The sequence below is a fragment of the Salvelinus namaycush genome, chromosome 14, assembly GCF_016432855.1.
Source record: "Salvelinus namaycush isolate Seneca chromosome 14, SaNama_1.0, whole genome shotgun sequence".
Lineage (NCBI taxonomy): Eukaryota > Metazoa > Chordata > Actinopteri > Salmoniformes > Salmonidae > Salvelinus > Salvelinus namaycush.
The window spans coordinates 38,976,347-38,990,936 of NC_052320.1; the positions used below are offsets into that span (position 1 = coordinate 38,976,347).

A 14,590-nucleotide genomic window follows, 5' to 3' on the forward strand; every position below is an offset into this window, starting at 1 on the left:
AAACCAGATGGGATGGCGTATCGCTGCAGAATGCTGTGGTAGTCATGCTGGTTAAGTGTGCCTTGAATTCTAAATAAATCACAGACAGTGTCACCAGCAAAGCACCCCCACACCAACCCCCCTCCTCCACCATGATTCATGGTGAGAACCACACATGCGGAGAACCACACATCATCTGTTCACCTACCCTTCGTCTCACAAAGCCACGGCGGTTGGAACCAAAAGTAAAACATTTGGACTCATCAGACCAAAGGACAGATTTACACCTATCTAATGTCCATTGCTCGTGTTTCTTGGCCCAAGCACATCTCTTCTTCTTATTGGTGTCCTTTAGTAGTGGTTTCTTTGCAGCAATTCGACCATGAAGGCCTGATTCACGCAGTCTCCTCTGAACAGTTGATGTTGAGATGTGTCTGTTACTTGAACTCTGTGAAGTATTCATTTGGGCTGCAATTTCTGAGGCTGGTAACTCTAATCAACTTATCCTCTGCAGCAGAGGAAACTCTGGGTCTTCCTTTCCTGTGGCGGTCCTCATGAGAGCCAGTTTAATCATAGCGCTTGATGGTTTTTGCGACTGCACTTGAAGAAACGTTCAAAGTTCTTGACATTTTCCCGAATTGACTGACCTTCATGTCTTAAAGAAATGATGGACTGTCGTTTCTCGTGGCTTATTTGAGCTGTCCTTGTCATAATATAGACTTGGTCTTTTACCAAATAGTGCTATCTTCTGTATACCACCCCTACTGTACCTTGTCACAACACAACTGATTGTCTCAAATGCATTAAAAAGGAAAGAAATTCCACAAATTAACTTTTAACAAGGCACACCTGTTAATTGAAATGTATTCCAGGTGACTACTTCATGAAGCTGGTTGAGAGAATGCCAAGAGTGTGCAAAGCTGTCATCAAGGCAAAGTGTGGCTACTTTGAAGAATCTAAAATCTAAAATATATGTGAATTCGTTTAACGTTTTTTTTGGTTACTACATGATTCCATGTGTTATTTCATAGTTTTGATGTTTTCACTATTATTCTACAATGTAGAAAATAGTAAAAATAAAGAAAAACCCTGGAATGAGTAGGTGTGCCCAAACTTTTGACTGGTACTGTACATGTAGGTCAGTGTTTCTGAAAAGGTTCGGGGCTAAGATAATCAGGGCTTAAGCATTATATGAATGTAGCATTGGTGTTGTAAAGAAACGACACGATGGCTCTGATCACAGATAATGGATCCGACAGTGACCGAGGATCAAATCAGTGGGTAGGGGTAGAGTGTAGGCCATGTGAGAGGGAGAGGAAGGAAAATCTGCAGACAGCATACAACACAGTAGTAATTGCGTGGAATTCTATACAAAATGATCAAAGGAAAGCCGACAATTTAGGGGACTGTTCCCCCACCAACAGAATCCCAAATCAACCAAGCCCTGTTCAAATCCAGCATGACATGAGCATGGAGAGGATAAGGTTCAATGATATAACAGGATATAATCTCAAATATTGTGTTTTGGCAAGCATCCAGTAAAACGATCATTAAGGCTAAACTGTGGAACTGTGTTAAGTTCATATGCAAATTTTTACATTGATATGACCTCACATTGACCAAGAATAGAACCACCACTGCATACGAAAGACAACAGAGAAAAGAGCAGGTAGTGGGCTGCAATTAATTATGATGTATAGCTTACTTTTTTTAGCATCATAAACGAGTGAATAGACCTGTTTTAATGATGCAATTGAATAATGTATTTTCTGTAGGCCTCATTTCATAATTCGAAAATCGGTCGACATCATAAGACACTACCCAGTAGGTTATTGATTACACAGTAATAGCCTATAGGAGGGATCATGAAACAAATTTAGCAATCTCCTTCTATGTCTTTAAATTGAAGCGCCTCCCTCTTGAGTTTCTCCACTGTCAACTACATTTCCTCTGCATCGGAATGGCAAAAGGAGAACGTGTTCCAACTAGTGCGATTGTCCGTGTAGAAAGTTGATAGTGTATTAATGTCTGGTGTTATTATTTCATAGGAAAAAATGTACTAGTATTTGCTTACCTGGGCGAGTGGATAAGCGGTGAGTAACCTACAAGGTCAGATGGACATTGGAGTAGGGAAAATCAACGCTCCCGCTCTAAAGAAAGTGATACATTAGAAGTATGTCATTATCGCAACATTTGAGATTTGATGTTGGTTTGAGGTTAACACGTCACAGTGTTTGCCCTGCGAAGTTATTCGTCACTCGGTGTACAATGTAGCGACATTTGTGTATTACTTGCATGCATGTAACATGATATTTCGTTCGATATGACTAATGTGACGCCAAGTAAAAGCGTAGAATGGCTGCAAGTAGAGTTGGAATCCGGGGGAGGTTCGCTCCTTTTGTTGGACTGCCGATCGCACGAACTTTATGAATCATCCCACATAGAAACGGCCATCAATTTGGCCATACCAGGGTTGATGCTGCGACGGTTCAAGAAAGGCAACATACCCATCCGAACTATCATCCCAAACCACGAAGACAAGGAGAAATTCGTTAGACGTTGTAATACGGATACGGTGATTCTGTACGATGAGTGCACTGTGGACTGGCAGGATGGGGCCACTGGTTCGGTTCTGGGACTACTTCTTCAGAAACTCTGGGACGACGGCTGTAAAGCATATTACCTGGAAGGCAAGTTGTATGTTTTTCAAGTTGTTTTGGGAAATGTAGCCTATAGTAGTCTAACTTTCCTGGCACTGTATGTAAAATAAGGTACAAATAAATGTTTTTCTCGTAAATATTAAGACAAACAACTCAAATGAATATTTCTTAATTATATAGATAGTATTTATAATACATCTTAGTTTTGAATGTACATCATTATCTCTGAAACTTTGAGAAGTAGTGTGACTGAGAGTGTCAATTAAAATTCCAAAATGGCTGCGCCGTGTTTTGCTACTACAGGAAAAGGGCATGCATTTCATGAATGGTCTGCTGTGAAGGAGAGAACTATTGCCAATGCAGTTCTTAGTTATAATAGTATACATAACATGAAATTGTTATTTATTCAGCCCTGATCACGTTATTCATGTTATTCATAATAATCCAAGAATATTATAGCCTATTACTTCATTAGACCACATATCACCTATTATATCAACTCAAATAAATCCTATTTATTCCCAATCTCTGTGCAGTTGTTACATTTTGAATAGTAGAAAATAATATTGCTTGGCTGAGATACATAGGATAACACAATGAACAAAAACCATAACTCCTTGGATCTTAGGGGGATTTGTGAAGTTTCAGACCGAGTACTCAGAGCACTGTGAGACCCTCCTGGACAGCTGCTGTCCCAGCTCCTCTCCACCGCTGTCCGTCCTAGGCTTCGGAAGTCTCCGGATCAGTTCCGACCTCTCCGATGGCGAGTCGGACCGCGAGCCGAGCAGCGCCACCGAGTCCGAGGAGAGCCCCCTTCCCAACAACCAACCTGCCTTCCCCGTCCAGATCCTCCCCTTCCTTTACCTGGGCTGTGCCAAAGACTCCACCAACCTGGACGTGCTGGGCCAGTACAACATCAAGTACATCCTGAACGTCACGCCCAACCTCCCCAACATGTTTGAACATGACGGCCTCTTCAAGTACAAGCAGATCCCCATCTCCGACCACTGGAGTCAGAACCTGTCCCAGTTCTTTCCAGAGGCCATATCCTTCATCGGTGAGTAGCCGACTAGGTTGGAGAGAACATGATCGATCACATTGTGTTCCAAGAGTTAATATATTTGATGAACGAGGCCTATAGGAAATGATACACAGGCACACCTAGTATATGATGTCCCGTGTAGCTCAGTTGGTAGAGCATGGCGCGCGCAACACCATTGTTATGCGTTCAATTCCCGCAAGGGACCAGTATGAAAATGTATGCATTTTTTTCGTTCCGGATAAGAGTGTCTGCTAAATGACGTAAATATCATACACTTCTGTTTATTACCGTGAGAAAGAGGAAGTTGGTTCCTAGCCACCTAATGTTCTTGTTTTACTTTAGTCATATTTTGATTACGATATGAATCATTATTATCTCTCGGTTCCTGGTATATACCCAATGGCATTGCTCATCACTGAAACCCCCCTTGTGTGATGAACCTAGGGCTTTTACTTAGATTTTCAATTCCGGTTATCGATGTCCCAATTCAACATAACCTCTCAAAAAGAGAGCTGGAATGTAGTCCCTTGCTACTGAGCACTGACCTAGAGGAACTTCCTGGATCATTGCTAGTGTCGTATGTCTGTTATTTTAAGATGGGGTGAAAACAAATCTTTAAAAAAAAAAAACTTACTGAAACCCACAGCAGCACCTGGAACCTTCTTGTGCTGATGGTGTTTCAGGGCTTGTTGTGTGATAGTTTGTCGGTGGGGTTAGAGGTAGACGAAGGAAACATGGCTTCCACTCTCTGTGGCTGCCTGTGTTTGGTTATCAGGTCATGAGTCTGACTCTTGACACTGACACATCCTGGTTGTGGGTTAGGGTTTAGTGCAGGGCGTTTCACCATACTTGTTTGCTTACTTCTCTCGGCTCGAAAGAGGATATGTGGCCTGTTCTTGTGTAGATTGAAGTGGATGTTTACTGCCGAAATAATCAACCTCAGCGTCAAAGGCGCACAGCAGCACATGATGAAGACTAGCTAGCTAAGTTGAGGACTGACCGCTCCGGGCATCCGTAGTCTGCATGTAAGCACTGTCATAATAAAGCAGAGGATGTGAAAACAGTCAGTGACACAGCCTTGGGTCATGCTCTGGGGTGTCACATAAAGTTAGCTTGAATTGTGTACGTAGTATTACACCTTTCAACAGCAACATGAATCTAAGAATGGTGTTTTAATGTGACTCCGTGATAGAGGGTGTGGAATGGCTGCGATTAGCTCACTATACATAATATTCTTTTTGATGTGTCATTCAACAAAGATAAAGGTCTACTTACTGTCTCCCTTGATCCTTGTGAGCAAACGATACGAAGTAGGCTTACATGTTACCTCTTCTGTGTTGGGCCATGTTACCTCTTCTGTGTTGGGCCTCACACCCTGAGAGTCTTAGGGCTATGTGTTCTGATCATACAGCCAGTGCTATTTGACCCGTACTGACCTTCTTCCTCACTTGTACCTGTAGATGAGGCTCGGTCCAAGCAGTGTGGCGTCCTGGTACACTGTCTGGCTGGCATCAGCCGCTCTGTCACCGTGACCGTGGCCTACCTGATGCAGAGGCTCAACCTGTCACTCAACGACGCCTACGACTTTGTCAAGAGGAAGAAGTCCAACATCTCCCCCAACTTCAACTTCATGGGCCAGCTGCTGGACTTCGAGAGGACACTGGGGCTGCACAGCCCATGTGACAACCGCTCCTCGTCCAATGAGCAGCTCTACTTCACCACGCCGACCAATCACAATGTGTTCCAGCTGGACACGCTGGAGTCAACGTGAGGGAGCGGAGAAGACGGGTTTGGTGGCCATGTTGTTTCATCAGTGTCGCCAGGGTATTTTGTAGCCTGTCAATGAATAACAAAATACACCTGGCACTGAGAAGACTCACCTGTCAAGCAAGTGATTTCAGTATGGACTTTCATAGAACACGGTGCCCGCCATTATGCTTAAAACAGTACATGATCTGTCTGATGCCTTAAAGGGATACTTCAGGATTTTGGCAACGAGGCCCTTTATCTAATTCCCCAGAGTCAGATGAACGTGTGGATACCATTTTTATGTCTCTGTGTCAAGTATGATGGAAGTTAGAGGAAATTGTGAGCCAACGCTAACAGTTACCATAGACTTTCAGTAATTGCGCTAACGCTAGTTAGCAACTTCCTTCAAACCATACGCGGAGACATACAAATGGTATGGACGAGTTCATCTGACTCCGGGGAAGTCCCAAAATGCAGAAGTATCCCTTTAATGTTTTACTCAAGTAATCCAAAAGGCTTAGTGTGTATAATAGTGAATGATGGTATGCAATGGTTATTGCAAGAAATGTAATTATTATGAGGTAACTCGATGGGATGACTGTTATTTCATGTTCACCCGCTGGAAAGTGGATGTGTCAGTTGTTTTTAGAACAACTGTGGCTAATGCCTTGTTCTGAAGGGAGAGGTTGGCCAAGCAGAATGTGAATCATTGTTTTCTGGGACCAAAAGGAGATGTTTTGAATGGTACTCTTGCTGAGGGGGCCGGGGCTACTTTAAGTTGGCCTTGAATGACTTTGTAACATTCCTATCGATGGCGGTTCTAGACGTCGTCATTTGCGGTTAACATCAGAAGGGAGTGACCATTGAAAGCACTTGTCAGCTAATGTTATGTTATGCTCTCTACTTTGCTGTCATCTTCCGAGTAAATGTTTGTGTTTTCTATTCCATAATGTAAGAATGCCATACATTATGTCAGAATGTTACCGTTTTACCTTTGTTGAATTGAGAGGGTCACCCTCTGCAAAATATTAAAGATGAAACACATTCGTTTTTTTTTTTTTTTTGCAAAGCTCTTGTAAATTGTGGTAATTATAACAACATTGCATTGTTTTGCATGTAATCAAGTTTAACTTCTGTATACTGTACCTCTTATGCCTGTTGTTCCTGTGGCCTTTACAATACCGTCTAAGTTAACACTTAACTGTCTTTAACCAAGGACCTGGGTATAGTATTGGTTTGTCATTTGCCATGCTTGACATTAATGACTTGTATATCATAGTTATGATCCATAATGGACATTTTTACCTTGTTTATTAAGTCATGTAAAAGTCATGTATAGACACAATCTTCAGCCTGCAGCTACTCTTCCTGTGGCGGAACCATGTTAAAGGAAACACAGTGTGTTTTGATCTGTTCTGTGTTTGCCAGTAATCGAAGTTGAATGTTTTAGCGAATTAGAGCGAGGGAATGAAAGGAAACGCGTGATAACGATGCCAATTTTCTTCTTACCTCACGGAGAGACATTTTCAGGGATTTTTATACAACACATCTGTATCTTGTTACGTCATCTGAAACACATCAACGGGCTGTGTTTATTTGGTATGGGTTTGTAAAAGATGTACATAAGATTCGCTTGGTAACGGGTGACCTTTTCTCTGAATCATGAAGGATGTGAAATTAACCGATTACAGTATGTACAGTGTATGTAAGACTAAATGTACAAGACATTTATGTACAAGTTTATACAACAAATATATTGTATATTTTTTACTTTCAAACGTGCTATGTATTCTTGTGTTATTACTGTCTTATTGTTATTCAGGTCTACTGCCGTGCCAAAGCTTAGGCAACTTTCAGTCAACGCTCAACATTTATAATGAAGAATATCAAGTCCAGTGCAGAGTCAGCCACTATCTGGCTCCCTGTCTGTGTCATGTTGTCTTGTGCAGCACAAGGCCCAAGGCTGTAGGTGTGGTGAGATATCCGCTCTCTGTCCACTCTGATCTGGCTTCCTGTCTGTTGTGGCCATGCAGGGCGTCTGATGGAGAGAAGGACGGGTGGCAGGGCCAGATCTCTGAAACCACAACACAGCCACTTCCCTTCCCAGTCACTCACTCGGAGAGAAGGGGAAGATGAGACGGCATAGAGCTGGAACACGTCCGTCGTGTGCCAATTAAGGCCTATTTTACTTGATGACTAACATCCATACTAAGAAGGTTTTCTTTAAAGGATGTTAAGCTGGTGTGTCCTTCTCAGAACGAAAGTTTCAGTGTTTCTTGGGTAAACGCAGTAATATCTTGTTGAGTTTTTCTCATATCCAGAAGCTGCTGCGTCTCGTTTGAAAAGAGGAAATGAGAGCTCGTATCGCTACGTCCTCGGGTCCTGTTGGACGTTTGGGGAGGGTGATGTGGGGCTAACTTTTTACTGTGGATATGTTCACATTAGCACACACACAAACTCACGTCTCCCAAGAGAGCATATTGAATACTTAACATGATGCTAATTATTTGCAAAAAAAACATGTTTTTACCTGTTCACGGGTCACCTTGTCATCGAAATATCCCTACCTCGAGAGGTTTCATTACTAAGGACTGATGATTAGCCTGAGGCTAGCCCTCCACAAGCCTCAGCTCTTCCGAACCCTTGTCTGGTGCACCAGGGAGATTTATACATCCATACATCTGATCCAGGCCAAAGCAGCCATGATTCTCAGGCAATGCAATTCCTCTTTTTCAGAAGAAGCAGTTATGAAACAAGGCTAAGCCTATGATATCCGTAGCCCTGAGCTAAGCTGAGGAAAATGAGGTGCAACAGAAAATGACAGCAGAGTATCCGAGCTCACTATGGGGTTTTAAAATGGAGAACGCCAGGCATGGGTTGTTTCTTGTCCAGTTCCATTTTCATAAGTACAACACTGAAAAGGATGTAACATAACTAAATTAAATAACATTATTTTCTTTAAATGTCCCCAATGTCAAGAAAAAAAAATCCTCATCTGCCATTGTCTTCTTTTGAAAGTAGCACAGACCAGACTTGCCTAACAATAATATCCTGGTGTGTGATGGTTTTCCTAGCATGACAACCTGGCAGGCTGCATACCTGCAGGAAACACCTGTGATTATGTCTAATAGCCACCCACCCATATCTAGGCCAGTCAGAGGCCATGGATCCAAACTGGCCTTACGTGCAAGATAACAAGCAGAGACGTCTGACACTCCGGGCTGATGGTGCAGACATTGCAGCTTCAATCGACCGGCCAATGAGGTTTAGCGCTGAGGCACATCCGAAGTGATATAGGGCTGATTGAGATAGCTTCCACGGCAACGTAACACTGCAGGGGACAGTAGGTTACTTTCTAAATATAATTCATGACTAATTACCTGTCCAAAAATGTAATCATTAATGTAACTTTTGGATTACATAAACTCAGTAATGTAATCTGATTACTTTCCCCTGAAGAGGATTTAAAATTTTAAAAAACGGATCCATCAAACGCATTTGGTGTCATAATGGTTTCTGACTTGTGGTCTGACACACATTGTATGTTATTTCCGCAAACATCCTTTTTTAATTTAAAAGTAATCCAAAAAGTAATGAGCACATTTTAGAAGTATCTGTAATCTGATTACAATATTTCTGCTGGTAACAACTGATTACAGTCAAAAATGTTTGGAATCAGAATACATGTAATCAGTTACTCCCCAACCTCTGTATACATCAATGATGTCGCTCTTGCTGCTGGTGAGTCTCTGATCCACCTCTACGCAGACGACACCATTCTGTATACTTCTGGCCCTTCTTTGGACACTGTGTTAACAACCCTCCAGGCGAGCTTCAATGCCATACAACTCTCCTACCGTGGCCTCCAATTGCTCTTAAATACAAGTAAAACTAAATGCATGCTCTTCAACCGATCGCTGCCTGCACCTGCCCGCCTGTCCAACATCACTACTCTGGACGGCTCTGACTTAGAATATGTGGACAACTACAAATACCTAGGTGTTTGGTTAGACTGTAAACTCTCCTTCCAGGCTAACATCAAACATCTCCAATCCAAAGTTAAATCTAGAATTGGCTTCCTATTCCGCAACAAAGCATCCTTCACTCATGCTGCCAAACATACCCTTGTAAAACTGACCATCCTACCAATCCTCGACTTCGGTGATGTCATTTACAAAATAGCCTCCAATACCCTACTCAATAAATTGGATGCAGTCTATCACAGTGCCATCCGTTTTGTCACCAAAGCCCCATATACTACCCACCACTGCGACCTGTACACTCTCGTTGGTTGGCCCTCGCTTCATACTCGTCGCCAAACCCACTGGCTCCAGGTCATCTACAAGACCCTGCTAGGTAAAGTCCCCCCTTATCTCAGCTCGCTGGTCACCATAGCAGCACCCACCTGTAGCACGCGCTCCAGCAGGTATATCTCTCTGGTCACCCCCAAAACCAATTATTCCTTTGGCCGCCTCTCCTTCCTTCTGCTGCCAATGACTGGAACGAACTACAAAAATCTCTGAAACTGGAAACACTTATCTCCCTCACTAGCTTTAAGCACCAGCTGTCAGAGCAGCTCATAGATTACTGCACCTGTACATAGCCCATCTATAATTTAGCCCAAACAACTACCTCTTTCCCTACTGTATTTATTTATTTATTTATTTTGCTCCTTTGCACCCCATTATTTCTATCTCTACTTTGCACATTCTTCCACTGCAAATCAACCATTCCAGTGTTTTACTTGCTATATTGTATTTACTTCGCCACCATGGCCTTTTTTTGCCTTTACCTCCCTTATCTCACCTCACTTGCTCACATTGTATATAGACTTATTTTTCTACTGTATTATTGACTGTATGTTTGTTTTACTCCATTTGTAACTCTGTGTTGTTGTATGTGTCGAACTGCTTTGCTTTATCTTGGCCAGGTCGCAATTGTAAATGAGAACGTGTTCTCAACTTGCCTACCTGGTTAAATAAAGGTGAAATAAATAAATTAAATAAAACCCTGGCAGGGGATAATGGGAAGTACCCTGCCCTGATCAGGAAGCAAAGTTCAAAATAAGTTATAGATCTGTCCACAAGTTTGAGGTGCTAGAATCTCCCTATAGCAACACATACAGTGTTAATTGGTAGATACTACAACACTTCCTATTTGGAAATTCCCTAACATCTGTTGTCTAAAAAGTATGCCTCGATTATAAAAATCATATACCACTTCATCCTCAGAGGCAGAGCTCATCTGTGGTATCGCATAATTCCCCTTCAATCCATTGCCTCCTGCTTTCACAATTACTTTGGAATTCTCCAAAACATTATGTATACCATATAGTTGAAGTCGGAAGTTTAAATACACCTTAGCCAAATACATTTAAACTCAGTTTCACAATTCCTGCCATTTAATCCTAGTAAAATTTCCCTGTCTTAGTTCAGTTAGGATCACCACTGCATTTTAAGAATGTGAAATGTCAGTATAATCGTAGAGAGAATGATTTATTTCAGCTTTTATTTATTTCATCGCATTCCCAGTAGGTCAGAAGTTTACATACACCCAATTAGTATTTGGTAGCATTGCCTTTAAATTGTTTAACTTGGGTCAAATGTTTCGGGTAGCCTTCCACAAGCTTCCCACAATAAGTTGGGTGAAATTTGACCCATTCCTCCTGACAGAGCTGGTGTAACTGAGCCAGGTTTGTAGGCTCCCTGCTCGCACACGCCTTTTCAGTTCTGCCCACAAATTTTCTATAGGATTAAGGTCAGGTCTTTGTGATGGCCACTCCAATACCTTGACTTTGTTGTCCTTAAGCCATTTTGCCACAACTTTGGAAGTATGCTTGGGGTCATTGTCCATCTGGAAGACCCATTTGCGACCAAGCATTAACTTCCTGACTGATGTCTTGAGATGTTGCTTCAATATATCCACATAAATTTCCTACCTCATGATGCCATCTATTTTGTGAAGTGCACCAGCCCCTCTTGCAGCAAAGCACCCTCACAATATGATGCTGCCACCCCCGCCCTTCACGTTTGGGATGGTGTTCTTCGGCTTGCAAGCCTCCCCCTTTTTTCTCCAAACATAACGATGGTCATTATTGCCAAACAGTTCTATTTTTGTTTTATCAGACCAGAGGACATTTCTCCAAAAAGTATGATCTTTGTCCCCATGTGCAGTTGCAAACAGTAGTCTGGCTTTTTTATGGCGGTTTTGGATCAGTGGCTTCTTCCTTGCTGAGCGGCCTTTCAGGTTATGTCGATATAGGACTCGTTTTACTGTGGATATAGATACTTTTGTACCTGTTTCCTCCAGCATCTTTACAAGGTCCTTTGCTGTTGTTCTGGGATTGATTTGCACTTTTCGCACCAAAGTACGTTCATCTGTAGGAGACAGAACACGTCTCCTTCCTGAGTGGTATGATGGCTGCGTGGTCCAATGGTGTTTATACTTGTTTACTATTGTTTGTACAGATGAATGTGGTACCTTCAGGCACTTGGAAATTGCTCCCAAGGATGAACCAGACTTGTGGAGGAGGTCTACAGTTTTTTTTCTGAGGTCTTGGCTGATTTCTTTTGATTTTCCCATGATGTCAAGCAAAGAGGCACTGAGTTTGAAGGTAGACCTTGAAATACATCCACAGGTACACCTCCAATTGACTCAAATGATATCAATTAGCCTATCAGAAGCCATGGCATAATTTTCTGGAATATTCCAAGCTGTTTAAAGGCACAATCAACTTAGTGTATGTAAAATTCTGACCCACTAGAATTGTGATACAGTGAATTATAAGTGAAATAATCTGTCTGTGAACAATTGTTGGAAAAATGACTTGTGTCATACACAAAGTAGATGTCCTAACCAACTTGCCAAAACTATAGTTAGTTAACAAGACATTTGTGAAGTGGTTGAAAAATTTGTTTTAATGACTTTTTATAAAATAAAAAGTCCTCATACAATATCCCATAATGACAAAGCGAAAACAGGTTTTTAGAAATTTCCAAATGCACTGAATACTTTACAAATGCGCTGAATATTCAAAGGTATGTGGAAACCCTTTCAAATTAGTGTGTTCGGCTATTTCAGCCACACCGTTGCTGACAGGTGTATAAAATTTGAGCACACCGCCATGCAATCTCTATATCAAATCAAATCAAATGTATTTATATAGCCCTTCTTACATCAGCTGATATCTCAAAGTGCTGTACAGAAACCCAGCCTAAAACCCCAAACAGCAAGCAATGCAGGTGTAGAAGCACGGTGGCTAGGAAAAACTCCCTAGAAAGGCCAAAACCTAGGAAGAAACCTAGAGAGGAACCAGGCTATGAGGGGTGGCCACTCCTCTTCTGGCTGTGCCGGGTGGAGATTATAACAGAACATGGCCAAGATGTTCAAATGTTCATAAATGACCAGCATGATCAAATAATAATAATCACAGTAGTTGTCGAGGGTGCAGCAAGTCAGCACCTCAGGAGTAAATGTCAGTTGGCTTTTCATAGCCGATCATTAAGAGTATCTCTACCGCTCCTGCGGTCTCTAGAGAGTTGAAAACAGCAGGTCTGGGACAGGTAGCACGTCCGGTGAACAGGTCAGGGTTCCATAGCCGCAGGCAGAACAGTTGAAACTGGAGCAGCAGCACGGCCAGGTGGACTGGGGACAGCAAGGAGTCATCATGCCATGTAGTCCTGAGGCATGGTCCTAGGGCTCAGATCCTCCGAGAGAGAGAAAGAAAGAGAGAATTAGAGAGAGCATACTTAAATTCACACAGGACACCGGATAAGACAGTAGAAGTACTCCATATATAACAAACTGACTCTAGCCCCCCGACACATAAACGACTGCAGCATAAATACTGGAGGCTGACAAACATTCGCAATAGAATGGCTTTACTGAAGAGCTCAGTGACTTTCATATTCTGCCCTGCTAGAGCTTCCCCGGTCAACTGTAAGTGCTGTTATTGTGAAGTGGAACCGTCTAAAAGCAACAACGGCTCAGCCGAAAAGTGGTAGGCCACACAAGCTCACAGAACAGAACCGCCAAGTGCAAAATCGTCTTTCCTTGGTTGCACCACTCACTACTGAGTTACAAACTGCCTCTGGAAGCAACGTCAGCACAAGAACTGTTCGTCGGGAGCTTCATGAAACAGGTTTCCATGGCCGAGCAGCCACACAAAAGCCTAAGATCACCATGCACAATGCCAGGCGTCGGCTGGAGTGGTGTAAACCTCGCCGCCATTGAACTCTGGAGCAGTGGAAACACGTTCTCTGGAGTGATGACTCACGCTTCACCATCTGGCAGTCAGACAGACTAATCTGGGTTTGGCAGATGACAGGAGAACGCTACCTGCCTGAATGCATAGTGCCAACGGTAAAGTTTGGTGGAGGAGGAATAATGGTCTGGGGCTCTTATTCATCGTTCGGGCTAAGCCCCTTAGTTCCAGTGAAGGGGAATCTTAACGCTACATCATACAATGACATTCTAGACAAGTTTGTGCTTCCAAATTTGTGGCAACAGTTTGGGGAAGGCCCTTTCCTGTTTCAGCATGACAATTCCTCCGTGAACAAAGCAAGGTCCATACAGAAATGGTTTGTCGAGATCGGTGTGGAAGAACTTGACTGGCCTGCACAGAGCCCTGACCTCAACCCCATCGAACACCTTTGGGATGAATTGGAACACTGACTGCGAGCCAGGCCTAATCGCCCAACATCAGTGCCTGACCTCACTAATGCTCTTGTGGTTGAATGGAAGCAAGTCCCGGCAGCAATATTCCATCGTCTAGTGGAAAGCCTTCTAAGAAAAGGGAAGGCTGTTATAGCAGCAAAGGAACTCCATATTAATGCCCATGATTTTGGAATGAGATGTTCGACGACCAGGTATCTACATACTTTTGGTCATATAGTGTATGTTAGTGTAGGCTGCTAAGGTACTAGAAACATGATTTACCTCTGTGTGTCATGACATTATTGATTCATTAATTATCCATCTTGGCACATTAAAGCTTCTTAAGCAGGTATATGGCCTCTGTCCTGCCTTGTTTGCGATGTTTCAGTGAATGTACTCAAAGAGATTAGTGGAGTATTTTTGTCATGTTGTTGTAATCACTAGCGAAGGGAAGCAGAGGTTAAATCACTGCTTGCTCAGCAGTGGTGGCACGGGAAGCAGATGT

At 42.7% G+C, this 14,590-nt stretch overlaps 1 protein-coding gene across 1 annotated transcript; it reads left to right on the plus strand.

The window, feature by feature from the left end:
* The first annotated feature begins 1,932 nt into the window (after positions 1–1,932).
* On the plus strand, positions 1,933–7,202 carry LOC120059494 (dual specificity protein phosphatase 7-like). Its single transcript, XM_039008599.1, has 3 exons — positions 1,933–2,669; positions 3,268–3,696; positions 5,142–7,202. Exons 1-3 carry the CDS (start codon positions 2,303–2,305, stop codon positions 5,450–5,452), a joined length of 1,107 nt encoding a protein of 368 aa, XP_038864527.1. The 5' UTR covers positions 1,933–2,302; the 3' UTR covers positions 5,453–7,202.
* The last annotated feature ends 7,388 nt before the right edge of the window (positions 7,203–14,590 follow it).

What these genes read in the sequence shown, in the direction of transcription:
- LOC120059494 (XM_039008599.1), top strand. Translation starts at nt 2,303, where the DNA reads ATGACTAATGTGACGCCAAGTAAAAGCGTAGAATGGCTGCAAGTAGAG. An exon ending in TAAAGCATATTACCTGGAAG is followed by an intron (nt 2,670 to 3,267) that starts GCAAGTTGTATG and finishes CTTGGATCTTAG; the next exon opens with GGGGATTTGTGAAGTTTCAG. An exon ending in AGAGGCCATATCCTTCATCG is followed by an intron (nt 3,697 to 5,141) that starts GTGAGTAGCCGA and finishes TTGTACCTGTAG; the next exon opens with ATGAGGCTCGGTCCAAGCAG.